Genomic DNA, 25,945 nt, shown 5'->3' on the forward strand with positions numbered 1-25,945 from the left:
CTCCCTGCAGGCTTCTTGGAGACGCTGGACTCCCTCAGTGCATTTAAACTATAATCTGCTCCCCTCCCTGGCTGTCCGACAGTACGTGAGGAGAGCCTGGGCCACCGGGTCCAGACTTCAAAGGGAATCAGAGGCACGCTCTGGTTCCCAGCCTCTGTTTCTCTTCTAGTGAAAATTGGGTTCTGAAGGGGCGGCTGCTGCGTGTCACCTCTCGGTGGCTGGGGCGGGGCTGTTCCAGCCCCAGGCGGGTCCTCCTGACACTCCTCTCCTCTCTGCACACAGGATGCAGCACTGGGCCCGGCGCCTGGAGCAGGAGATCGATGGCGTGATGCGGATCTTTGGGGGTGTGCAGCAGCTCCGTGAGGTAAGCCTGGTGCCACTGGCTTTCCCTTTAGGGACCCTGTTCCAGCTGGAAGTGGGGGAAGGGCTTCAGCAATAAGGAGTGAGGAAAGCTTGGTGCAGTTGAGGACCCAGCGTGATGGGACACTGTGGACTCGTGGGGGCAGGTGGCGAAACAGCTAGAGACACAGTGACTCCTTCGGGTCTTGGCCTGCTCTTCCCCAGGTCACAATGTTGAAGTGGTACTTAGTCGGCTCTGATGGGTAGGTGTTGGGCTTTTCAGGAGGGTGGGATCTGTTTTTGAGGCAGTATACGGAGTGGAGTCCAGGTCCTGGAGGGTCCCGTGGGTGTAGTTGTGCACGGAAGCCAGAGAGACTGTCCTCGCAATGAGTGGGGTGGCCAGGCCGAACAGCCCCGGAGAGCAGTCAGTGCTGCCTGCTCAAGGAGCTGCAGCACGAGACAAGTGGCAAGCGAGTGCTTGGTGAGATGAGGTGTCGGGGGTGGGAGGGGTGATTGATTAGGCGCCAGCGACCACATTCATCCTGGGAGATTATGTTAATATTTGAAATAGTGATGTGAAGAGCAGGCCATCCGTCACCCCCAGAATGCTGCAAAATGTGTCGCTGTCGGGCCACAGGCTCCTGAGCTGTCGCTCTTTACGTGGAAACGCAGAGGCTTGGAGAGCTGAGCTCTTGGAGTGCTTGGGGTGGGGCTCCCAGGTACGTGCTGGACTTTAAGGAGCTCTTACTGGAGGCTTGGGCCGGAAAGTGCAACCTGAACTGAACAGGGGGTTAATGGGGATCTCGTACTGATGGTGGGCTTGGGCACAGCAGAGTAAGTGGAGTTATTATTGGGGGTCCAGGCCCCCGGCTTGGCGATTAGATACGCCACTGTGTTCCTGTGTCTCTCTTGGTCAGGGCCAGGTCAGCAGAGGTACGTCTGTGGGGCAGCTGCTATGAGGTGGTGTCCTCGGGCCTTTCCCCATGCTTAGCTTGTAGCAGGTACCCAGGAAATGGGGGTGGCAGTGAATGTGTTGACATTGGCTGTGGATGTAGGACCTCTGGCACAGGATGGGGCTGATCAGGGGTGGCTAATGTGGTGGTAACATAGCTAGGAGGGGGAGTCCGGGTGGGGGTCTGAGCCATCAACTTGCTGGGGGTCCTTCCGCCCACCCCCAGTGGCCCAGCCTCTCTGAATCTCCCTTCCCTGGTTACTGGGCTTGAATTGCAGTAACCCCCATTGTACTCTCTTCCTGTGAACTTTCAATGACTCAGCCACACTTGGAGGCCGGCAGAGCTTTCCAGAGAAGGCACTGTAGGAAAAGCTGTTCCGGAACAGAAGTCAATTTATGCTCAGGAATAGCACCCAGCACTTACTAGGTTCTAAGTGGGCACTGCCAAGAGTGCAGCTGTGTAGGTTAATGAAGAAATGAGAGTTCCCTGGAATGTGTGTAATGTGCCTCTCCAAGCTTCATATTGGGACATAAGATGCACCCCACATAAGGAGTTAACCATGCACTTCCAGTCAAGAATCTTCTGTACTTTCAATCCTCAGCTCAAGGATACTGCTTATTTTATAGTCGTGGGCACTCAGACCCTAAAAGTTTGCCAGTGGGAAAATAACATACACATTTCATGCCTGAGACTCAGGTCTGTCTGAACCATAGCTTCTTGGATGGTGCGGACCAGAGATGGAATCCAGCTCAGCATACCCACTGTGTGCTCCTGGGCAAGTCCTAGACCCTCTCTGATCCTCATTCTTGGTCCATGGCATGGCTGGGAGGTCTGGCTGGAGGATGAGGTGGTGAGAATGGCAGGGGACAGGCTGACACAGATACACTTCTAGAAATCAAATCTGAATTTCCCTCATTGATCATTTTCATTCCCAGGATATGTTGTTCCCTTCCTTCCTTTCTGATGGGAGTTGAGTGATTCCAGACACTTTCACCAATGAGCACATCTTTCCCCACTCCCACCTTCCCAGTGGTTACCAAAGTCACGCAGCCAGGTACAGCAGAACTGGGGCTTGAACACAGGGCTCCTGACTCCTGTCCCAGGGCGCTGCTTCTCCTCTAGCTAGGCCTTCCCTCTTGGGGTGGGCAGGATGAGCCTGAGAAAGAGGGGAGCTGGGCCAGGTTTGGTGTGGCTATGGCCAGGCAGAGAAGTGCTGACCTGGTGTTCTGGGCTCCTTCTGGCATCCCTCTGCCTGTCGACGGCTGCCAGCTCTCCAGTGGCTCTCTGTCCTGCTCCAGTTTTTCTCACCTGCTTCCTTAGCCTCTTGTTTCCCACTGACAGCTCTGGGGCTGCTTCTTGGCACAGGACACCCCTGTGAGGTGGGCGGCCGGGGAGCAGGTGAAGAGTTCTAGAGGAAAAGGGCAACCCTGTGAGAGCAGGAGGGAGCCAACCGGCCCCTCTTCCCCACACCCCCTGGCACCCCTGACAAAGCCACCAGAGCTCTCCTTCAAGTGCATATGAGAGGGCCCATGTGGCCAGCCCATGCCCTGAGAGCCAGGCTCTGAGAGTCAGGAGGACGCATGCATCAAAGCCCTGACCCAGATGCGATGCTCCGTGGACCCTGGTACCACCTCTGCCGAGCTTATGGCCTCAGTTCCCATTAGGGCCGGCCCTCTCCATGCTTCCTCGATGGGCCCCCAAACACCTTGCCACTGGGGTGATCCTTGGCTTTCTTTCCCAACATGGCTGCCCTCTCCACCAGCCCCAGTCCTAGAGGCAGCCCGACCCCCGGAAGCTGGGTGCCATAGAGCTGGCAGCTGCAAGAGTTCAGAAACTGCAGACGGTGGCATTTAGGAGCATTTTCCTTGTCTTGGCACTTTCCTCCTCCCGACCTCACCACAACCCCATGGGGGTGTGGATGGGTGCAGACTGTGGCCCATTTACAGGCTGGACACCATGGCACACCTTGGTGGAGTGTGGGGGCTGTCTGCAAAGACCCTGTCACATTTCCTCATCTAACCCCAGGGCCAGCACAGAGTAGGAGCGCCCACTATGGCCTGGTGCTCCTGAGCCATGCCCCACCGGGTAAACCCAGCCCTGCCAGCCCTGGCTTACTCCTGCCGTGAACAGGCCACAGAAGTATGGGCTCTACTGCAGTCTGCCCCCTCCAGGGCCCCTAGAAGCTGAGCGAGGTCTCCTAAACCCCTTTCCTACCCTCGCCCATCAGCACCATATTGTCATCCTTTCGGGGGACAGCAGAGAGCATATGCTTGGGCTCTGAGCTCATTCACATAATGAGGTTGATCAGGATGAATAATTCATCAGGTGCCTGGGGGTGCACGGGGGACCATGTGCAGACAGCCTGTCTCCCCACTCTGAAGCCCAGGTCACTCTGATGGGTATAGCCAGGGACCTATTCCCTTCTGACTGGGTGTCCAGGGTAGAAAGGGAACAACTCTGGGGACCTGGTGGGAAAGCAAAGCAGGACAAATTATAGTCAGACAGGAGGAAGAACCAGTGGCTCATCAGGTGCACCAGCCCTGGGACGGATTCCTGATTTGGGTGAGACACCTTCCGTGGAGGGTCTCTACAGAAGGAAGTGAGAAGATCCTCTGTCTGGGGTGGGGGTCGGGGGTGAGGAAAGTCTGTCTGGCTAGAGCTGGTATGGGAGCAGAGACGTGGGATGGTCACGTCTGTGGACTACAGGCTGTCCTCTGGGAAAGCTCAATCCAAGTCTGGACCTGTGGGAGCATTTCTCAGTCCACATCAACCCCCACACGTGTCTCAGGGCAGGAGTGGCTCAGAGCCCTGCCTACGTCCCTGGCTGCTTCCGCCCCCGTGACGGCCTTAGCCCGGCTGTATGCTGCTAGTCACTCGTGAGGAAACCAAGGTGTGGTTGACTGTCTTTACCCACCAGTCCCATCCTGGAGCCCTGACTTGCTAGCCCTGGGTAGTGGTGGGGTTGGTGAGAACTATCAAGGCAGAGGTGCAGGCCTGGGGCGGTCCCTGCCCTGGACTGCTGAGCTGCATCCACAGAGAGCGAGACCCCAGGACTCAGAGATCCCTGACCCCAAGTCTCCTGCTCCCCTGCCCACGGCTGTGCTTCTCTGGACAGTCATGGTGAATCAGACAAATGCTGTTCATGTGTCCCCACTTCTGTGGGTAGCCAGAAATGGGATTTTTGAACCAGTGACGGCACCATAGTCCTAGCCCATCTTGTCTGCCCCTGGCCATGCTCACACCGTGTCTGCTCAGTGCTCCCTGGGAATGTGTAATTAATATTTGCAGAGTGCCACATCTGGAGCTGGCTCCAGGCAAGGACCAAAATCTGGCCACATTGAGGACCCCTTTCCTGAGGGGCTCAGGGAGGCAGGAACAGGGCCCTCCGCAGGTACCCTTGAAACAGGCTTCTCCCAGGACTTCCCTGGTGGTGCAGTGGATAAGACTTCACGCTCCCCGTGCAGGGGGCCCAGGTTCAATCCCTGGTGAGGTAACTAGATCCCACATGCATGCCACAACTAAGAGTTCACATGCCACAACTAAGGAGCTTGCCTGCCATAACTAAGACCCGGTGCAACCACATAAATAAAGAAAAACAGCCTTCTCCCCGTTCCTCCACTCCCACACACCTCTGGTACCGCCAGTTCCTGAAACACATGCTCTGTCACACACTGGCTCAGGGGGTGCTGGCCAGAGCTGTGTTTGGCCCCCCTTCGGGGTAAGGGGTCCTCTCTGGGCATCTCAGGTGGGATCAGCAATGTCCAGGAGTGCCAGGGAAGCTCAGAACGCTAGAGGGGCAGCAGAAGAGGATGAAGGAAGCTGGGGTGGGGGAAGGTGCCAGGGGACAGAAGCAGCCCTGAGAGGGCCAGAATGGGAGTTCAAGTTGTTGTGACCCCCAGACCTATAGTTGGTCCTTCTATCAAAGCACTGTGGTTCACATGTGTCCCAAGAGTCAGTCCACCTTGGCCAGGTGGACCTGCACTCACGCAGGACATGCACGGTTGTCCCAGCTAATGTGCTCAGTCCGGAGAGTGGTGGTGAGGGAGACCCACCCAGGCCCATCACACTCCCTCCCCAGGGTTACTGGAACCTCCAAACCATCATCCTAGGGGCTCTGCTCCTGGTGCAGCACCCCCCTCCTCCAGCCACCTCCCGCTGAGGCCCAGCGGCACCCTGCTCTCTCCTAGTGTAGATGATTGGGGTGTGGGGTGCGTGAGGAGGGGGTGGGTGGGGCGCGGGTGTGAAGTGTGCCGCTGGGTAGAGATTGCTGCCGCTCGCCTCTCTATAAACCCACATATATTGTTCTTTAATGGAAAGTTAATTGTCTTATCATTCCTTCCATATGGTCCTCTTGCTCAGCACCCAGCAGGGATGCATGGGACTGAGGGGGGGCTCCTGGGAGGGCGTCTGAAACGTGGTGAGGCTGCCACGTGAGCGTAATTGGATATACTGAGGCAGAGCCATTGGAGCCTGGCAGAAGCCCTTCCTGGACCCCTCTTTGTCCCCCTAGCCCAGCCTGCTCCTCACCTCTTTCCTTCCCATGTCCTGCCCTGGGGGTGGCCTCTTCTGGCACCACCTCCCCACTGTAAGTTCTGGGAATGCTCTCTCCCGAGCCCTGTGCGGGGAGATGGAGGGTGGTTGTTGCCCTCCTGCTTGCCCCTCCCCGCACATACTCCGTTGTTGCCTGAAGGAGAAAATTCCATTTTTGAGAAGCTTTTCAAAAGCCAGTTCATCTGTGGCAGGAGCTCCTGCCTGACGGCCAACTGACTGGCTTTGGTCTCCTACACCTCTTCTACACGTCCCGCACCAGAGAGGGGGCACGGGGAGGTCAATGTTGGGGGAGGGCTGCCCCAAGACACCTGGCCCGGGGGCCCTGGCTCACGTTAGCCATGCCTTCCATGGGCACCAGCTGCCTGGAGCCACCCCCAAGCTGATGGCTCCTCTGGGGCTGCTAAGCTGAGCCAGCAGTTGTGCCCTTCTCAGCCCCTGCCCCTCCCAAGGCCTCTCCTCCTCCTCCCCAGAGTGTGAGGGTGTTAGGTCAGAACAGCCTCACAGCAGGTGGAGGATACAGTGACAGGAAGGTCCCCAGAGGGGCATGCCTGGGTGGTCGCATCTCTGGCTAACTCAGAGCCCCTTGCTCCTGGAGTCTTGCAGGGGAAGACAGGGGCAGGGAGCCCTGCTAGGAGGCTTCAGGGTTCTGGGACAGCCTCAGCAAAGAGCTGTTGCCCAGGTTCCTGTGGAGGTTGTCGGTGCGGAGGGAACAGGTCTATGGGAGAGGCATCTCTGCGTGGGATCAGCAGACCCACACCTGGTGATACAGGCACGGGAGAGGGGCCAGCAGCTTCCATCTTGTGCCAAGAGGTCACCGTGGGGCCACATCTGAGGTCATCTCCCAGAGGATAGAGAATGGCTCAGGGCAGGAGAGAAGAGCTGTCTTCTGAGCTGCTACAGCTGGTAGGTGGCAGAACTATAATTTGAACCTGGAGCCTGTGCCATGGGCCACACTGAATGGTGGGTGGTAGAGGAAAGACTGAAGTGCGGAGCAATGGCAGAGCTGGGTCTCCCCGTACCGTGGGACCTGGCACGTGTTGTCCTGCCTCTCTGAGCCTTGGTTCCCCCATCTGTGACATGGGGATCCGAGCCCCTGTCCTCAAGGGAGCAGGGGCAAGGAAGGGCTGCAGACAGAGCCCTGCAAATGTGGGGGTGCTTTTGTGACCCCCTCCACTATCAGTTGCCTGCCCTTCCAGGAGTTAGTTATAGTTTTAGAAAGTTCAGGTGCCCAAAGTGTCACCTTTGCTTGCTGAAGCCCAGGAGTTTGGAAATTGGTTTCCTCTTCCCTGCCCTGTTGTTAGTCCTGTTTGGGCTGCTATAACAGAATACCATAAACTGGGTGACTTACACACAACAGAAATTTCTCATGTTTCTAGAGGCTGGGAAGTTCAAGATCCAGGCATCAACAGATTTGGTGTTTGGTGAAAGCCCACTTCCTGGCAGCTGTCTTCTCACTGTGTCCACTCGTGGTGGAAGGGGTGAAGGATCTCTCTGGGGTCTCCTTTATAAGGCACTAATCCCATTTACAAGGGCTCTACCCTTATGACCTAATCACCTCCCAAGGGGCCCACCTCTAAATGCTATCACAATGGGGATTGGGTTTCAACATATGAATTTGGGGGGGAGACACGAACATTCAATCTGTAGCACCTTCTGACCGTGACATCTTTGGGGGACCTTACTGGGAGAGACACAAAGGCCACAAGAGCTTGAAGAAACAGGGCCTATGGGCCACGGAAGGGAACCAGCTGCAGAGGCACCCCCTGGGGAGGAAGCAGGTGGGGGTGAAGGGAAGGGCATCTGCACCCAGAAGAGGCCTGTGAGTCTGTTTCTCAAATCAGCCACCCAGTCGGCAGCTTGTCTCCCAGGCCCTGTGGACTCAGAGAAGGGCACCGGGCTGGGCTGGCCTTGGAGTAGGGGTGGTAGGAAGCCACCAAGCTCTGGGTTCTTGAGGGTGGCAGCTCTCGGACTGAGGTCCCTCAGTTTAAGAAAGAGACGATCTCAGAGGCATGATCAGAACCGTACCAGCAGACAGCGCCGCTCTTTCTGGAAGTTTTGGTTGAGAACCGGTGGCTTTGCTGCAGGCCCCTCCCATGAAGTGGATGCCCCTCAATCCTTCCGTCTTGGGAATCTGGGCTGTTTGTCCAACTTTCCTAAGGCAAGGCCCACCTCCCACGGCAAGTGTTCTGATAAACACCTTGGCTCTCTTCTGGGGTCCCCAGGGAGGCTGACCTTGCAGCAGAACAGCTGGGGGTCAGCTCCGATGGGGACCAAGTGCTTGCAGATTGTTGAGGAGAGGCCAGAGTGTACTCCCTTCTCCCCTGGCCTCTGCATCCACCTCTGGAGAGTGATGGAGCTGCATGTCCAGAGCCGGAGGCTCAACTGGATAATCAAGGGTGGGAGATGGGGGATGGAGTAGAGGACCAAATGGGTTTCCATGCTGGGCCCCCGGGGATGGCTGACCCCATCTGCATTCCTCCGCCCTCCTCCACCCCCATCCATGGCTGGATCAGTGGCAGCCACGGGGACACTTGCCTGAGATCCGTGGGGCCCCAAGCATTTGGCAGAGGCAGAGAAGTAATTGGTTCTGACAAACCACAGCTGGCCCCAGGGGCAACATGAGCAGCATTTACCATGACCAGGCAGGACATGGAGGCTCAGCCTGGCCTCCCTCCACCTTCTCTGAGCATGGCTCCCCTCTCCTTGTGAGTGCAGATCTGGTGTTTGGAGAAGGTTACAGAGCCCCAAACTCCCCTTCCTATACCTCTCTCTCAGTGCTGGAAGCTGGCTGGCTGGAGGTGGGGGTTAGGGGGGATGAGGACAGGGGGTAGATCCTGGGCAGACTCATCAGGCCCCCTCCCCGTCCATCCTTGGGTTCCCAAGAATCAGGGAACCAAGTGACTGACCCTAGGACTTTTTCGCCCTAGCCTCAGGATGCAGAGGCAGGGGCTGGGCCCCCACCTGAGAGGATGTGTAGTCTGGGTGGAGAAACAGGCTGTGCACACACACAGGGTGCACATATGCATACATGCCTGCAGTGTACAAACATATATATATGTGATATGTGGTCCACAAGGTTTGGCATGGAGTAGGTGCTCAGCTAGTAACTCTTCAGTGGATGGATTAGCAAAGGGGCAGGCATCTGAGGACTGAGAAGGGAGGGATTGGGGGTCTAACCCGCCCCACAGAACAGTGGCAACCATCCAGACCACCTAGGGGAACTGAGGCCCAGTGCACCAAAAAGGTGGAGCTTCAGTGCCAGATGCCCTGAGAGAAGTAAACTTGCATAGGGTCTGCGAGGCTTGGCCCACATTGAGGGTCCCTGACTGCTCTTTGTGAGGGAATGGAGAGTGCAGGGGCTGAGGCCAGTGGTGTCCCATGCTCCCCTCCCTTCTGCTTTTGCATCCTTCAGGTACACATAGGAGGCAGGAGATGCCAGGGACCTCTGGTGGGCCCAATTCAGTCTTCCCATCATATGGGGTAGGGAGACCATGACCAGAAGGGCAGGCTCCTCATGCCCGGGCCTCACAGGAGTCCACCTGAACACAGGCAGTCAGACCTAGAAGGCAAGTAGCCCCTGGTGATTCTTGGTCCCGTGACTCACTGGGAGACACAGTCTCTGACCTGCAGAGGCCTTGTGAGGTGGGATGTGGCTGGTCAGGTGTGGAAGAGAGACGAGAGAAGTGTGATGCTGCGTGTGGGAATGTATGTGCACATGTAGACGAGAACACGTGAACCTGTGTGTGTGCATGTGCTGCCAGCGGGAGCGTGAGCAGGTGAGGTTTGTGTGTCTGTGGAAGGGAGTGGCTGCGCCTGCACGAAATGCTGCATGTAGGGGCATGACCAGGCACGTATGTTTATGTGTGTGTGTGAGAATGTGTGATCCCACATGCATGTGTGCTTTGTGGGATGTGTGACCAGGCAAGCATATACGTGCGTGTGTATGTGGTGAGTGCAGAGTTCTGCATGCTCTGTGTGCAGGTGTGAGCAGGCACGCTTACAGGCCAGGGTGGGACTGCAGAGAGGCAGGTGCCGCGAGCTCTGTCACCCGAGCAGGCGAGAACTACTTAACCGATTAATTAGTGAAGCTGAGAAATCTCAGTTGTGGGTGAGGAGCTCACACACACACGCGCGCGCGCGCGTGCACGTGCCATGTCCCCATGCACAGGGCACATCCCCCCAAATCGCTTTGCCTGACACTGCGCTCAGCAGCCCTGCAGGGGGGCAAGGTGCCAGTTGCTTGTGGATCTGTGTCCTCACACCCCTGTGTATCCGTGCCCTGGGCTGCTGGACCAAGTGACCCCTGTGGAGAGCACAGCTTTGTGCAAGCTGTCCGTCCTCAGTGCCCCCAGTCAGTGGTGAGGCCACCCACACTTTGTCCCCGTTTCACAGATGAGAGAGCTGTGGCTGGTAAGGGGCACTGGGCAGGAGCCTCATTTCCAGGTTCTGGGCCTCCTGGTGAGGGGGAGCAGCCCTTTCTGCCCTGGGCTGGGGTCCACTGAAGTGCTGCCTTCATCGGGGTAGGGGGAAGAGTATGGGTGCCTGTAGGCTTAGAGCTGAGCTAGAGTCCACGGGGAGCTTCCTACAGCTCAGGACAGGCCACTCCTACCTGCAACCCCCAGGTGCCTTGTCACCAGCCAGCTTCCTCCACAGGCCTTGCAGGCAGGCACAGGGGCCTCATCCCTCCCACCCCACAGCCTGCTGACTGCTTTCTCTCTCCTGTCCCTAGAAAGGGAGAGCCCCATGCTCCCCAGCTCCCATAGCCCCGTGTGCCTCCCCATCAGCATGATTGTAGCTGCCTCTTTTCTGAATCTTCCATTCGAGCGCAGCTCCTGGGGCACCGATGGGGTTTGTCGGGCTTGGCCCTGAGGCCCAGAGTCTCACTTGATGCTGACTCTTGGCAGGCAGGCCTGCCACCCGCTCCTGCTGCCCCTCGCAGACCCCAGGGGCCTACTGCTGTTTGCCTTGTCGTGCAGGAGACCTGGAAGCCGGGTCAGGTAGCGGCCAGTTGCCTCCTGATCAGGTGTTGACAGAGGAGCCTTCCTTATGCTCCATTACAGACATGGAATAAATTGGTGTGCCGTGAATTTATTCTTTTTAAAAAGGGACTTTCACACTGGGGAAAACTTTTTATAAGAACATTTATATAAAAAGCAGTTACTGTGCCTGTAATTTTTATGTATTTTCTCCCTTCCCTCGCCGCCTTTGTGTTTGAACGTGACCGCCTCCTGGGCAGCTGCAGCCTGGCTCCCTGGCCTCCTGGCTACAGCCTACCGCCTGCTGGAGCGCCTGCGCCTCCTCCTCCCGGAAGGCTGCGGATGCAGGGCCCAGCCCTGCGGGAGTGCGGGCTCCGGGAGCACGGCTGGGTGGAGTTATGTTCAGAACTCAGGTGCTTTCGAAATTTTCTCCCTCTTGCATCTCTGTCCTGAGGTTGCTCTGTTTCCAAGGCTGGCATGGCCCTTCCTGGCCCCTCTTGGCAGCAGCTGAGCACTTCAAGGCACCTACTTCCCGGCAGCCTCAGGGCCCTGTTCCATGAGGGAGGAAGTGGTGATGTGGGAGCAGGTATTTTCCCTCCCCAGGAGCCACTAACTGGCACCTTGCTTCCCCAGCCATTATTGCTCTCACACTCGATGCATTATGTAAATTGTCTCTGTTGCTAAGTGGTGGAGGAGCTGCTCAAGGGGAACGGAGGTCTGGAGCCTTCTGGGGAAAGGCAGGAGACTGGCCCTGAAAACTCACTGATCCGTGTCAGGGAGGGTCTGGCAGCCTCCCAGCTTAAGCTAGGCCCCCTGGGGCTTGCACTGTCTCCGCCCCAGAGCACAGCTTGGTGAGGGTGGTGGCTGCACCCCACAGCAGACTGAAGGCTGGGTGGGCTCCCTCACTGGACAGGGACGTCAGATTGGACCTTTGCCTCCCTCCTCCGATGGGCTCCCGGGGTAGGACACGTGCCCCTCTGCTGCCCAGGGAGGCGTGCTTCTCCCACCCGCACAAGTTTCAGCAGCAGCATATTTGCCCACAGAGCCTCCTCAGAAATCCTTGGCAGAGCTGGAAATGTTACGTCGATCTGTGGGACTGGGTGAACCACCCCTCGCCTCCTGGAGAACCTGGGGCTCCTTCTGCAGTGAGCGCCCAGTGAACTCGGGATACAAAAGGGTGAATTTTGGAGCAGCACCACACGCTAGGGCGCCAGCGAGTTCTTGGGTCCCCAAGGGTCTGAGATCTCAATGAGGCATGTAGTGGCATGACGGTTCCTGGACCTGGGCAAGACCTCAGTGATGCACAGGGCTCTCCTGGGTACTCACCTGGCTTTCCACCTTCCGTTTTGAGACACAAGATCTGTTGGGGGCCCCCGCCCACCGAGAGAGCCAAACACTCTGGGATTCTTCCAGACTGAGCTGGACTCTCATCTGAGCTTATACTTTGCATGAGGCTGGTGGGTGCAGACTTCACACTTGTCATCCCCCTCCCTGGGACTGAGGGGCCCCTGGGGAGGGATGTTTGTTCAGTGCAAGGGGGCCACTGGAAGGAATCACAGATTTGTGTGTTTCCTGGAAAATTTGGGATTCCAGGGAGGGTGTGAGGTTGGCAAAGACATTGGTAGCCCACCCAGCCCACTTCTCAGGTAGTAGTTTCTCTCTCCACCCCTCCCCAGGCATGGCTGTCTGTGGCTCTGTATGAGATGGACCACATGACCCTGGCACAGGCTTCAGCAGAGGTTGATGCAAAAGGAGTGAGTGCTTCCATGGCCTCACAGACGTTGTGGAAGACTCGGAGCTTCTTCCTCCCTACCCAGCACAGTCCCCCACTGTCCCCAGGATGATTGGCATTCTCTCCCAGACCCTTGTGGTCTGCTGGCCCTCAACTTGCTTTCTGATTGCTGCCAACTTTGGGGAAATGGAGGAGTGGGGACGAGGTGTCATCAATGCCGAATTGGTGTTTTAGTCTAAGGACCCTGGTTTGTGTACTCTGCTGATGAGGGAATTGAAGCACTGAACTGTCTTCATTTGTGGTAAAAGTTAACAGAGGTGATGACAGTGCTGTCAACAGAGCATAATGTCAGCTGCTGCCCGTCTGCAGGCCAGAGGCTGGAGTCAAAGCAGTCAGTCTCCTGTCCCTGACTCCTCTGTCTTCATTATTCTCCCCTCTCTCTTCCCCCCTCCCATCCTTCTCCCCCTCACCAATTCTTTTCTTCCTTTCTTATTTTTTTTTCCTTTTTCTTACGTTTCTAGATGGATTTTTAAAGTCAGGGTTTGTAAATCAGCATCACACTCATACATGGTGAAAAGTCATAGTTTTACCAGGCGTGTTGTGTTAGGAGCACAGCAACCCCCTCCTCTCCACCTCCAACTCCCCAGAGGCTGTCGCTTTCTAATCTCAGAGCTCCATACCTCTAAATGACGTACTTATGTCGCTACTTCATGATTGTTCAGTTTTAGGCATTATCCATGGACATCCACTGGGGAGTGGAGGACATAGCTCTCCTCCACCACCACCCACCACCCCAGTGTCATATTGTGATATGGCAGGTCAGGACTCAGTGTTAACATTGTACTGATGGGGCAAATGCTGTTCAGAACTGTGACTCGTAATGCACACTTTGGGGTACAATTTTTACATTTTTTTCCTGCAGGTAACAACTGTCTGGTATTTGTTTGTTTGCTTAGTTTTCTGTGAACCTTTACTAATTCTGCCCCAAACTCCCTGCCCTTCTATCTGACCTCTTCTCATACATGCACGTATATCTGGTGTTCTGGGTCACCGCCCAGAGAAGTCTTGTCTGGAGCCTCCTGACTTGTGCCTGTGAACAGAGCCTGTGGCTCGGACATGTGCCAGGAATTTCCTTCACCTCTCTTCTGAGTTGGAGTCCCTTTTTCTGCATACTGTAGACTCCTCTTCCTTGGTGTCTGATTTTCTCCCTTGGTGCGTAGAGAACATTTTCAATTAGCATCCTGAGCAAAGGTACATGGGAGCCAGACTTCAGGGACTTTCATGTCTCAGAAAGCCCACCCTCTCCCCCACACCTGGCAGAGATTTTAGGTGGGTGTGGAAGTCCAGGGTGGAAACCATTTGCCTCAGAATTTCTAAGGCAGCACTCCATTCCTTCCAGCTTCCTGAGTTGCTATGCAAAGGTCCAGTATGGTTCGGATTCCCAATCCATTGTGTGACCTGATTTTTATCTCTAGAAACTTGCAAATTTTTTCCCTGTGCCAAGTGTTCAGAAATTCCACCCTGATATACCTTGGTGGGGTTTATTATCATTCCTTTAGTGGACATTTGCAAACTAGATTCTTGTGTCCTTCAGTTCTGGGGAGTTTTCTTGAATGATTTCTTTGACTATTTCCTCCCTTCCCTTTTCTCTGTCCTCCTTCTAGAACCTTTAACTCAGATCCTTTTCTTTTTTTCTGTTTTCTCTCCAGTTTTCCAACTGTGTGTCTTTTTATCAGATTTCTCAATTTTATCTTCCAACCTTTCTGTAGTGTTTTACATTTTGTTACCATATTTTTAATTTTCAGGATCTCTTCTTGGTCCTTTTAAAAAATAACGTCTTGCTCATATTTCATTGATGCCATTGATTCTGTCAGCTCTGTGAGGATGATAGCTTAAAAAAACTTTTTGTCTTGAAATAATTTTAGATTTACAGAGAGGTTGCCGAAATAGTACAGAAATTCCCTAACCCTTCACCCAGTTTCCTTTAAAGTTATCATCTTGCATAACCACAGTACAAATATCAATGAAGAAATTAACATTGGTACATTAATACTAACCAAGGTGAAAACTGGATTTGGATTTCACCAGTTTTTGCACTAGCCTCCTTTTTTTAAACCATGATCCAATCCAGAATCCCACATTGCTTTTAGTTGTCATGTGTCCTTAATCTCCTCCAGTCTCTGGCAGTTTCTATTTCTTTCCTTGTCTTTCATGACCTTGATACTTTTTAAAAAGTCCTGGTCAGTTATTTTGTTTACTGTCCCTCAATTTGTGTTTGTCTAATGTTTTCCTATGATTTGACTGAGGTTATGCATTTTTAGGAAGTACACCATAGAAAATAATGTGTCTTTCTCAGTGCATCATATCGGGGAAAACATAATGTCAGTTTATCTTATTATTGGTGATGTTAACTTTGATTATTTGGTTAAGCTGGTATCTGCTTGGTTCTCCTTTTCCCTTTGTAATCAGTACATTTCTTGGGGGAAACTTTGAGACTATGCAAATATCCCATTTCTCTCAAACCTTTGCCCATTAATTTTAGCATCCACTGGTAGATCTTGCCTGCAGTAATTATTACTGCAGTGGTCTCATGGTACTTTTCTATTTCTCTCATTCTTCTACATTTATTAATTGGCATTCTTCTGTAAGGAAGAACTGTCCCTTCTCCCTTGTTTATTTATTTATTTGATGATTTATTTATGTCAGTTTGGACTCATGAATACTTATTCTATGGGTGGTAATTCAATATTATAATTTTCTTGCCCAAATTATTCTAGCTTTGGCATTGGGAGTTCTTCTAGTTTGGCTCCTGTGCCCTTTTGACATGCCCCTGTCCTTATTTGATCACTTCCTTACTTTTTGTTGCCACAAGATCTTCAGCTCATCTTGTATTTTCCCTGGAATCAGCCACTTCTCAAGGAGTTCTGGTTCCATTTATTGGTGAATGGTATTTAGAAATCAAGATCTGGGTGCTGAGTGTGCTCACTGCTAGTGGGATGTCAGTGCTTCTAGACTCTCTCACAAGGAGAACTAGGAAATATGTGTATGTATAGCCCATGTATACACACATACCTATAATCACATCTTTATCTGTCTATCTGTATATACATTTACAACAATGAGTCTATACTGAAACCTTGGACTCCACTCCAGCACAAAAGGGTTCATTGATGTCTTCCTCCATTCCTTTCTGGTGACTGCTTTCTCCAACAGTGAGAAATCCAGTTCTCATTATCTGCAATATATTTATTTCTTCAACCCTTGTATACACAATTTAATAGCATTTTTTTTACACTTCCATCTCCCCACGTAGCCCAGGTTCCTTCAGGTTTTTGTTTGTTTCTTCTGGTCTCTGACTTCTTTGGGCCTGTCTCCCCCCAGTGTTTGGGCTTCCAAATGGTCTGCTCGTATTTAAGCAGACAGAGAAGATAATGTGATAGGAGCTGAGGAGTGGGATTAACAACCCTCTGGACCTCAAGTCAAAACGCCACCAAAGTACAGAGCACTGAGGTGGAGGTGGGACTCTAGGCATGGTGGGGGGAACCTTGGGGTTTATCGTGGTTACTCTGGCCATATTGCCCTCCTTGGCTGCAGGTTCCCCAGAGAAGTTTCTCTCAGTCTCCTATTTGGGGTTTCAGGGCTGTGTCTTTGGAGTTCCCCAACATTTTTTTAAATCTCTTCATTGGAGTATAATTGCTTTACAATGTTGTATTAGTTTCTGCTGTACAACAAAGTGAATCAGCTGTATGTATACATATATCCCCATATCCTCTCCCTTTTGAGCCTCCCTCCCACCTTCCCTATCCCAACCCTCTAGATGGTCACAAAGCACCGAGCTGATCTCCCTGTGCTATGCAGCAGCTTCCCACTAGCCATCCATTTCACATTTGGTAGTGTAAATATGTCAGTGCCACTCTCTCACTTCATCCCAGCTTCCCCTCCCCACCCCCCCACCATGTCCTCAAGTCCATTCTCTACGTCTGTGTCTTATTCTTGCCCTGCCACTAGGTTCATCAGTACCGTTTTTTTTAGATTCCATACATGTACGTTAGCATACGGTAGTTGTTTTTCTCCTTCTGACTTACTTCACTCTGTATGACAGACTCTAGATCCATCCACCTCATTACAAATAAGGAGTTCCCCAACATTAACCTACTGCCAGCAGAGGTAAGCCTTCCACAGCCTGCTGAGTCAGTCACCCATGGTCCATCTGCTTCTAGCTTCCAAAATGTTCCTGGTGCCTCCTCCACATGTTCTTTGGCCCATAGGTTTTTACCATTTTGAATAGCCCTTTAGTTTTGTTTCAGGGAGTTTTGAGAAAGAATGAAAATTTAATCCACCTGGCACCACTGCTTTCACTCCCTTGTAGCAACTGAGCCCTTACTATTTGTTCGCCAAAATACATGTAGGGCCCCGGCCAGCGAATAGATGAACAGGAGGTTCTCTGGCTGAGGGAGGTGGCAAGCCAGGGCCGGCCTCCTGACCTCCCTCTCACTACCTGTGACCCTCCACACAAGCCCAGGGGCCCCCTGCCTACTGCCTAGGGCTCCAGAGAACACAGTTTGAGAACTGCTGCCCTGTGTCTGGGAGTGTGTCAAGCCCAGGGCTTGGCTTGGGGTTAGCAGCAGGGAGCCTCTGGGAACAGAGGAGGGGGGATTAGGGAGGAGGGGGATTAGAGAGGCAGAGGACTCAACCAACGTCACAAGGAACTTGAGTAGCCTGGGTCTCTCCCTGTAATCAGGTGCCCTTCATCCTGAGCCTCAGTTCCCCTATCTGTACGGTAGGAAGCCCCAGCTGGGCTGGCTGACACAGTCAGCAGTGGGGAAGAGCTTGGCTGATAAAGTTCTGACTTGGTTGACAACATGCCAGCCATTCCCTGGGTGGCCCCCCAACAGCACCGTCTTTGCACTCAGATGGGGTTACCTGGGCGGTAGGTACCAGCAAGTGGGGTTACCTAGGCCACCCATGACCAGGGTGGAGTAGTACCCTGAATCTGGCTGGTGGCTGTGGGCACATCCCTTTGGGGTGGCTCCCAAAGACACAGCTCAGCCTGTTCTGAGTGAGTCGGGGTCCTCTCTTCAGCTCAGTCCCAGGTCTCTGAGCCTCCCCAGGGCCATGCTCTTGCCCTCATTGTTACATCTGCCTGGGACGCCTTCCTCAGTCCTCACTTCAACCCACTGAAATTGAGCTCCTTCTCCCAAGGCTGGGGGAATGGGCCCCTGGCAGGGTTTGGGAGCAATCAGACCAAAAGAAACCCCCTCACAAATCAGGTAACCTGGGCCTCAGTTTCCTCATCTGTGAAAGAGGGAGAGTTGTCTCTGCCTTCAGGATCACGTTGAGATAAAAAAGGATGTGAAGTAGCTGCAGGTAACAAAACCAAACCCCTTGTATGTTGAGGCAGCAACACAGGGACATGGAGCTGCAGGAGCAAGAGGCTGGACTGGGGCTGGAGGCCGGGGACGAGACTGGGGGCCAAAGTCTGGAGCAGGAGGCAAGGACTAGACCAGAGTACCAGGGGTCAAGGGATGGACTGGGGGGCCAGGAAAGGCTGGGCAGTGCAGTGCCTTCTAGAAGTGGGCCCACAGGCTATTTTTGAAAAGCTCCGAGGAAGGTTATAGAGTAACTTTTTGCAGGCAGCCGCTGGTTACCAGGAAGGATATTTAGCAGGAAAGGAGGCCTCAGTCCCAACTTCCCTGCTGGCATTTTGGGAGATTGGGTGAGCTGGACCACCTGCCAGAGCCCAATTTATTGCTTTATGTCCTGGCTTCTTTCTGTGAAGGATGGGGAAAGGGCACAGAAGGCCTTCAGAACTCTGAGACTGCAGCATTCTTGGGGAGGCTACAAAGAATGTCGTGAAGGGCATGGGACTGGATCAGAGACCAAGTCCTGGTCTTGGCTGTGCCTCCTCTGACCTCTGTGGGGTGATCTTGGGCACGTGACTTCCCCTGCCTGTTTTTTAGTTTTCTCATGTAAAACCAGGTAGGGGGACAGGACACTGTCCATGTTTCTGGTTTGGGGCAGGTAGGCACAGCAGGTGGACAAAGGACTGAGTGAGGAGGGGCAGAGTATAGGGGGCAAGCCTGGGAGCGCATCAGGGTTCCTGGCAGGTCCTCAGTCCCTCAGATCATCTTAGCCAATCGCTGGGGGAAATAGAGGCCCAGAGAGGGCACGGACAGGCCCTCAAACACACAGCAGGGTGGTGGCAGAGCTGAGGCCAGAACACAGGTATTCACCCCATCCCAGGCCAATGGGTGAAAATGGTGAAATAACAATGTCGTCCTGGCTGCAGTGGGCAAGACACATCTGTTTAACAGACTCACTCAGCCTTTCCAGGAGCTAGTCCCATCCCCTGAATGTGTGAGCCTCTCCCATTCCCCACCCTACCAACTTTGCCCCTTCTTGCCCTGGGCAGCTTTTGTTTCCTGGGAGCCAACCACAGAGATTCAAGTTAAGTGCTAATTAAAAGCCACCAGCCTCCTTTCTGCAGAAGCTGAGCCCCCTCCATCAGCGCACAGCCCAGGCTAGTCCTTCTTCATCATTTCTAGCCTTTGGCAAATGATTCCACATCACTGTGCCTCAGTTTCCTCATCTGTAAAGCAGGGATAACATTCCTTGTCCTGCCTCCCTCCTGTGGCATCGTGAGGTTTAAAGGACACATACCATGTGTGTAACTCGGTCGGGACTACAGACATAAGGTCACCTGGATGATGGGTGAGACCCGCCTTCCTGGGCAGGGTCATAGGATGCTGCCCAGGGGTCAGTCAGAAGTTGAGGATGCTTGGCACTGGTGACAGGCATGGATAGATGGGGGCAGAGTGTGGTGAGGATTGGTGGGGGGAGCATGCGGGCCCGAGTGTCTGTTTTGCTGATTGCTCCTTTTGCTTTCAAGGAGATTAAACTATTTTTAGTCTGCGCCACTGCTGGTGAGACGCCGGAGGAAGCCTTTCCTTCGCCGAGATTTTCTGGAAGCTGCCAAGTGTGGTCTTCAACTCCATTCTGGGAGCCTCCCCAAGCAGGCGGGAGGGGACATCACTGTCTGGGGGTTGTGGGGACAGGTTGGTGCGCTGTTGCTCCCCAAGGTCCTTGCTGCGCTGGCCTCCAGAGCTGCACGGCCCCAGACTGTGGAGACCAGTAATCTGATGCGCCCGATGTTTGTAACGCTGTGTTTAAAAAAAGTAATTTATTTTCTAATTATTCCTTGTCTTGCATAACTGTGCATCGCCAAAGTGTCGCTATTTAAAATATTTATCTCTCTACGCCGCAGGAGCAGCTCTGAAGCGTGGAGGGGGAAGAAATAAAAGTCCGCGTGCTGGTCGCAGGCATTGTACTTTGACTCGTCCTGGCAGTTTGGATGTCTCCCTGTAAATACATTTATTTTTCATTAGGATGTTTCTGAGCTTGTGGCCCCCAGAGAGCCGGAGTGATTACGCTGTCCATCTGTGAGAGATGCCATAGAGAGGTGCTCGTGGAATGAGGTCCACCAAACGCATCCCACGCCTACCTGTACCAGGGCGAGTGTCCAAGCGAGTGTAGCCTGGGATGTGCGTGTGCAGAGAGGGTGCAGTGCTGGGCTGCATGGAGCTAGGTGGGCCACATGGCCAGAGACTTTGGTCATTTGGTTCCATGGGAAAACCGGGCCCAGAGGGAGTCTGCTTTGGAATGGAATCAACCTCACTGGCAAAGTAGACAGTGTGCCTGTGGCCTGTTCTATCCGAGGGGCCGACGCTTTTCACTACAGCTCAGCAGGCTTTGAGATTGGGATCAGAGAACTCCTGGGTGGCTTCAAGGGGTACACACATCCCAGAGGCTTGAGAAGAGGGCCCATGGCTTCCCAGCAAGGAGGATGGGCACCTGACTCTTCCCCTTTCTCTGCCCCTCCCTAGGCTGCAGGTTTGAGCCTGTTGCAGCGGCTGTAGGCATCTGGGGGCTGGAATAGCACCTCTCCTTCAGCCACCCAGGAGGGCAGGGACTGGACCTGGCTCCTCCCTCACTAACAGGCTCTTTTCCAATCAAAAAATTTTTTTTCTTTTTTAGCTCACTGAGTCTAAGAGAGAGTTTTATGCTGAATTTTAAAATACCTTATTTTTTCCAGTCTCTAAACTACTAATCTCCTGGGCTAAGGGATTCTGGGACAAAGGCGAGGCCTCGGAGTGGAAATCTGTAAAATTAGCTTCAGCGGTATTAGTGTTTGCAGTTGGAGATTGAAAAATTGCTTTCCCAGGGTCTGATTGGATGTTCGGCTCTCCTCAGGGAAGAGGCAAGAACTCGCTCGGCACAGAGACACCTGGGAGGGCGGGGGCTGGGAGTGGGGGCAGCTGAAGGACAAATGCTGGGAGGCTGTTTTGGGGTTCAGAAAAGCTTCTCCTAGGAGGCCCTCTCCTGGGGCCCGTGAGCTGGATGCTCTGCAGAGCGTGTGCTGGTGTGAGTGTAGTTTCTGCCTGGGTCTCCCACATCAGTGCACAGCTTCTCCAGAGCTCTGGGTACACAGCAGGTGCCAAGTAAATGCCATGGAGCCCAGCTGGGTCCCTTCCCCTTCTCTTACTGAGGCCTCCTGGTTCTCCGATCCCCACTCGAGTGCTCCCACACAAGGAGGGGAGCTTCTGGAACCTGACTGAGGGGCCAGCTCTGGTGCCTGTTGGGGCACCCGCCCGTGTGGCCCATCAGGCCTCTTGTGTGCTTGATTGCCTCTGATTGGCTGCAGCTGAATTCAGCAAAAGCTATTATTTGCCCTTGATGAGCCAATCAGATGGCCTCATTGGCCATTCAGAGCAGGCATCAGAACCTGGGTGGGGGGAGGTGGAACACAGCGAGGCGGGGGCAGGGCAAAACAGATGCAGGACCCGCGCCTGGTCTGTGTCCACCACGACCTTCACACAGATCACACCTCCCTTTCCTGACCTATCCTCCCAAACCAGGGCTCCTTACCTGCCATTAGGCCTGCCTCCCAGCCTTTTCCCTCACTGTTCCCTCTTCCTGCAAAGCCTTTCCTTGCACATCTGCCTGCCAGAACTCCTCCGTGAAGTCTGTTTCCATCTCTCCAGGCCAAGGTGAGCTGTATCCTCCAAGCGCCCAGAGCATGTTTGCTGCCCCTCTCACTCTGCCAGAAAATACAGAAGCCACCAGGATGGTGGCCGAGGAGATTGGGATAGATTGGGGTTCAAACTCTGATCAGCCCCTTCCCACCTCTAGGTCCTTGGACGAGCTAGTTCCCCTCTAAAGCTTTGGTTTCTTCACCTTTAAAAGGGCCTAATAATCGTAGGCCCTTCACATCCCCTAACCTCCGCATTCAGGGCCGCCCCCACCTGAAGGGGGTGGGGCCTGAATGCAGAGGTTAGGGGATGTGAAGGCAGGCCGGCGGTGGGTGGAGCGGGGGAGACTAGAGGTCTAGCAGCCACCATGGCAGGGCTTTCTTGAGCCTCTGTAGCCTGGCCAAAGGTTTGGCAATGGTGGAGGCAGACAGCACGTCTTAGGTCATGTTCGTGGGAAACAGGCTCTGAGACGCTAGGGTCTGCGCACAGGAGGTTTATTTTGGGAGGAGGCGCTGCTCTGAGAAACACTTTTAAGGGGCTGTGTGGAGCAGGCCTGGGCAGGGAAAGAAGCTGACCACAATGCAGCTGAGTGGAGGTCTCAGCGAGCCCTGTGGAGAGCTCTGGGGCTGGGATGGCTCCTTAGAGCTGTCCTAGGTTGAGGCCAGGGGTTCTGGCTTTTGTACCCTGCACTACCTGGTCACTGGAGCAGGCTGCTCCTGGGGAGGGGGCATAACCATGCATGGGGATGTCTCCCTTTAGTCAGGGGAGAGTCCCAGATAGGCTCAGCTGTGGGCCATCGGCATCTGGCAATTGGAGAATAAGTACTAATCCTGAAGGGGGACGTTCAGCAGTACCCACAACAGCCCACCTCTTGAGTCACCTGGACCCCGAGCTTCATAGAGTAAATTTTATCCATGTGGGAGCTCATTTGCTCTAGAATTCCGGTTGTTCCCTTTTCCTGGGAAACTTGCAAGAGGAAGAATAGTAGGATGAGCTATGGTCTCCAACACAGAGGCCACAATTGGTATGCATCCTCTCCTTCCTTTACCACCCATCCTAGATTCCCTTCACCTGACCCAGGCCCTCATCCCTGGTGGGTCTGAGCTCCTGCCCATCATGCCCTTCTCGGGCCATGGCTTATGCCCTTGTTCATCCTTCATTAAAACTAGACAGGGGAGTACCAAGAGATGCCCCAGTGAGTCACCTGGGTGTCCAACATGTTTTTCCCTGTCCCAGCATCTCTTGATAATGAGAATCAATTATTGTTCCATGACTGCTGCTCTCTTGGCCTGAGGAGCCTAAAGTGACAGGCCGGTAGCATGTTTTCCTCTCTGATGCTTGTGCCCTTCTCACCAGCACAGTCCTTCTCACTTTGGTAAACAGTGTCCTCTGGGCCCTTCCATGGAACATAGTCATGAGAGGTTTTCTGGCCTTTTGTGGTAGAACTACTCTGGTACGTCCACTTGTCTAAACCTTTGATCCCTTTCTCAACTTTGCTATGGGAGTTCTGGCATTTCAACTTCTCTTAGTGTGGTCCATTGCTTTTTTCAGGTTTCCAACATCTCTTCGGGTCCTTTCTGGGGTGTTAGATTCTGTATCATGAGAAAGTGCTCTCATACCAATTACCTCTCCCATATCCAACCTTATCTTCTACTGTCCTTGATCCAGCAACCTCAGGATCCAGTCCTGCTGTTGGCTAGATACTACAGTACCTTCAGGACATAGTCCTTTTTTCTTCCTTAGCAGGCCCAGCGCTTCCTGGGGTTGGTGGGTTGGTTATGTTGTGATTTGATCCTAGTTTTTGGTCTGGTGGGTGGGAAGGAGGGGAGTGCGTTGTTTTGTAACATGGAGGCCTCTTCATCATCTTTAAGCAAGGGGGGGTCTTAGCCTTTAACAAGGAGGAGCAGCCACTTCTGTAGGCTCAGAGAGTTTTGTTTTTTTGTTTTTTTAGGCTCAGAGAGTTTAAGGCAGGTTTCAATGTTCTCAAGTGCAGTGACCCTGATGCCCCCACCTGACAACTCAGGGACCCATTCCTTCCCAATCAGGGTCCTGACCTTGGGTAGCCAACCTGCTGAGATTGAGGCTGTAACTCCCTCTGAATCTTTGCCACTCTTCTAATTAAGTCCTGTGCCTGACCCTCAGCTTTTGCTGCCTCTGGCTGCAAGAGATGAGAGTCCTTTTATATCCTGCCAAGGGGGCTTCTAACTTTCACACTTCACCTTAAATTCGTGATTAATCACACTCAGCCTTTCATTGTCTCTTTCCAAAGCACTGATAGCCCTCAGCAACAGCCATCCTCTTCCATAGTCCTTATAATTACACTTCCCTGAAATTCTCAAAACCTGAAATATTGCACCCATCCACAGGTATCCCATTTCAGTTTACGATGTGTGAACGTTTGATCAGTTGTACCTTTATCACACGCCAGGATTGTCAGCACGCCACCGACCACTGTGGTGAGGCCCTCAGTGCCATTAGGACGGCTCCCACTTAAGAATTGTCTTGGGCTTCCCTGGTGGCGCAGTGGTTGAGAGTCCGCCTGCCGATGTAGGGGACACGGGTTCGTGCCCCGGCCCGGGAAGATCCCACATGCCGCGGAGCAGCTGGGCCCGTGAGCCATGGCTGCTGAGCCTGCGCGTCCGGAGCCTGTGCTCCGCAGCGGGAGAGGCCACCACAGTGAGAGGCCCGCGTACTGCAAAAAAAAAAAAAGAATCGGCTTCCTGGGACCACTCCCAGCACCAGCTGTAGCAAGGTCGGGTCCCTGAAATCAGACTCTGAGAAGGAGGTTTGTGTGCAGGTGTTGGTTGGTGGAGTACTCTTAGGGACCACACCTGTGAGGGATAAAGCAGGCAGGATTGGGCAGCAGGAGAAGTTTGGCTGTGATGAAGCCATAACAGAGGCCTCAGCCAATTCCACATTGAGCACTGGAGTGGCCTCACCCCTCAGAATCATCCCTGATTGAGGTGGACCTTTGTACTCCTCCACTTGACCTGTGTGTCAGGCAGAGCGCCGTTGAGGCAACTCCCTTCTGCTCAGGCCATAGCCTGGGCGGGGACTCAGCTGAGAGCCGTCAGCAGGCAGCGTCTTGGCTGCTGGGGGAGTGAGGGCCTCGTCCCGATGGGAGGGTCTGGGCGGCACACCACAGCGTCCACGTTGTGGTGCCTCACACCTCGGATCCTGGTTCTGGTTGTGCCTCTTACCAGCTGAGACCTTGGGCAAGTCCCAAGAGCTCTCTGAGCCCAGTGCCCCTTCTGTAAACGGGGCGTTGCCAGGCCCCCACCTCCTGGGACTTCAGGGATGGGATCTGTGGGTGGCTCAGATCGGTGAGAGCACCAAGACTACACACGTGTGGCAGGGCCAGGGCCAGTCACCATCCAAGTGGGGGCTCAGGGCTCAGGGACCTCCAACCCCTGGAGCCACCAGGCTCCCCGCCTTCTCCCTTGACAAGGAAACCAAGGCCTAGGGCCGCCCAGGTTTGGAGAAATGGGAAACGTGGGCTAAGTCTTCACTGTTGATAAAACCTCATCAAGTTTGACTGGCTCCTGGCAATGAGTGAGATCAACCCGGCACTTGGTCAGGGGCTCAGGGGTGAAAATACTGTTTCCTCTGAAGGGACAAGCAGAGGCTGTCTGCTCAGCCTATTCAGTGAGTCAATAAATTAGTGGCACATGGAGGCAGCCTGGGTTCTGGGGGCTGGACTCCAGGATGACGGGTATTATTTGTTCAACAAAGTGACCAGAGAGTAGGTGCCATTAGGCATCTAACAGAGGGGGATAAAAGCAATGATGGGGACTAGCAGAGGCAGCGTGGCTGTCCATGGCTGGCGGGGGTACTAAGGGCCAGCAGGCGATGGACGAGAAGACCTTGCAGAGGCCATGAGCTGGTCACTTCTGTTGAGGCCTCTGTAGGCCAGGTGGCTCTGGGCCCACCAAAAATGACTCCTCACTTGCAGGGGTGCCATGCAGGTTGGGAGATGGCTCAGAGGACCTTCCCATGTCCAGGGCTGGCCCAGGGCCAGAGACCCTGGGTCACGTTAGCCAAGAACACCCATGATGTCAGCTGTGTGGCTGGTGTGTTGGGGCCTGACTGTGGGGGCAGGCACCTTGGAGTTGTGGCTGAGGGCAGGGAGGAGATGGCAAGCAGAGAGGAAGGGAACGTCTGGGATGGGCATGCGTGTGGCGGGCATGCCTTTTAAAACGATCATCAGCCTTAGTGTTCCAACAGCCTCTTTCACTTTGTAAAAGTCTTTTCTTTTGAAAAATAAAAGAAGATTGGAGGCAAGTACAATATTTGGCTGTGGCGGCTGCTAATTTGGCACTGAATGTCACCTCCGCTTTTCTCTTCCCTCATGCCAAGTGTTTCTTC

General features: G+C 53.8%; 1 protein-coding gene across 1 annotated transcript in view; it reads left to right on the forward strand.

Annotated features, from left to right (window-relative positions):
- The first annotated feature begins 283 nt into the window (after positions 1–283).
- CACNA2D2 (calcium voltage-gated channel auxiliary subunit alpha2delta 2) overlaps positions 284–25,945 on the forward strand; it is a 112,183-nt gene continuing 86,521 nt past the window's right edge. Inside the window, exon 1 of the mRNA XM_024746606.1 lies at positions 284–364. Coding sequence (XP_024602374.1) covers positions 284–364 — 81 coding nt within the window. The remainder of the gene's footprint in view (positions 365–25,945) is intronic.

The sequence above is a fragment of the Neophocaena asiaeorientalis genome, unplaced genomic scaffold (assembly GCF_003031525.2).
Source record: "Neophocaena asiaeorientalis asiaeorientalis breed wild unplaced genomic scaffold, Neophocaena_asiaeorientalis_V1.1 scaffold779, whole genome shotgun sequence".
In the NCBI taxonomy this organism is placed as follows: Eukaryota; Metazoa; Chordata; class Mammalia; order Artiodactyla; family Phocoenidae; genus Neophocaena; species Neophocaena asiaeorientalis.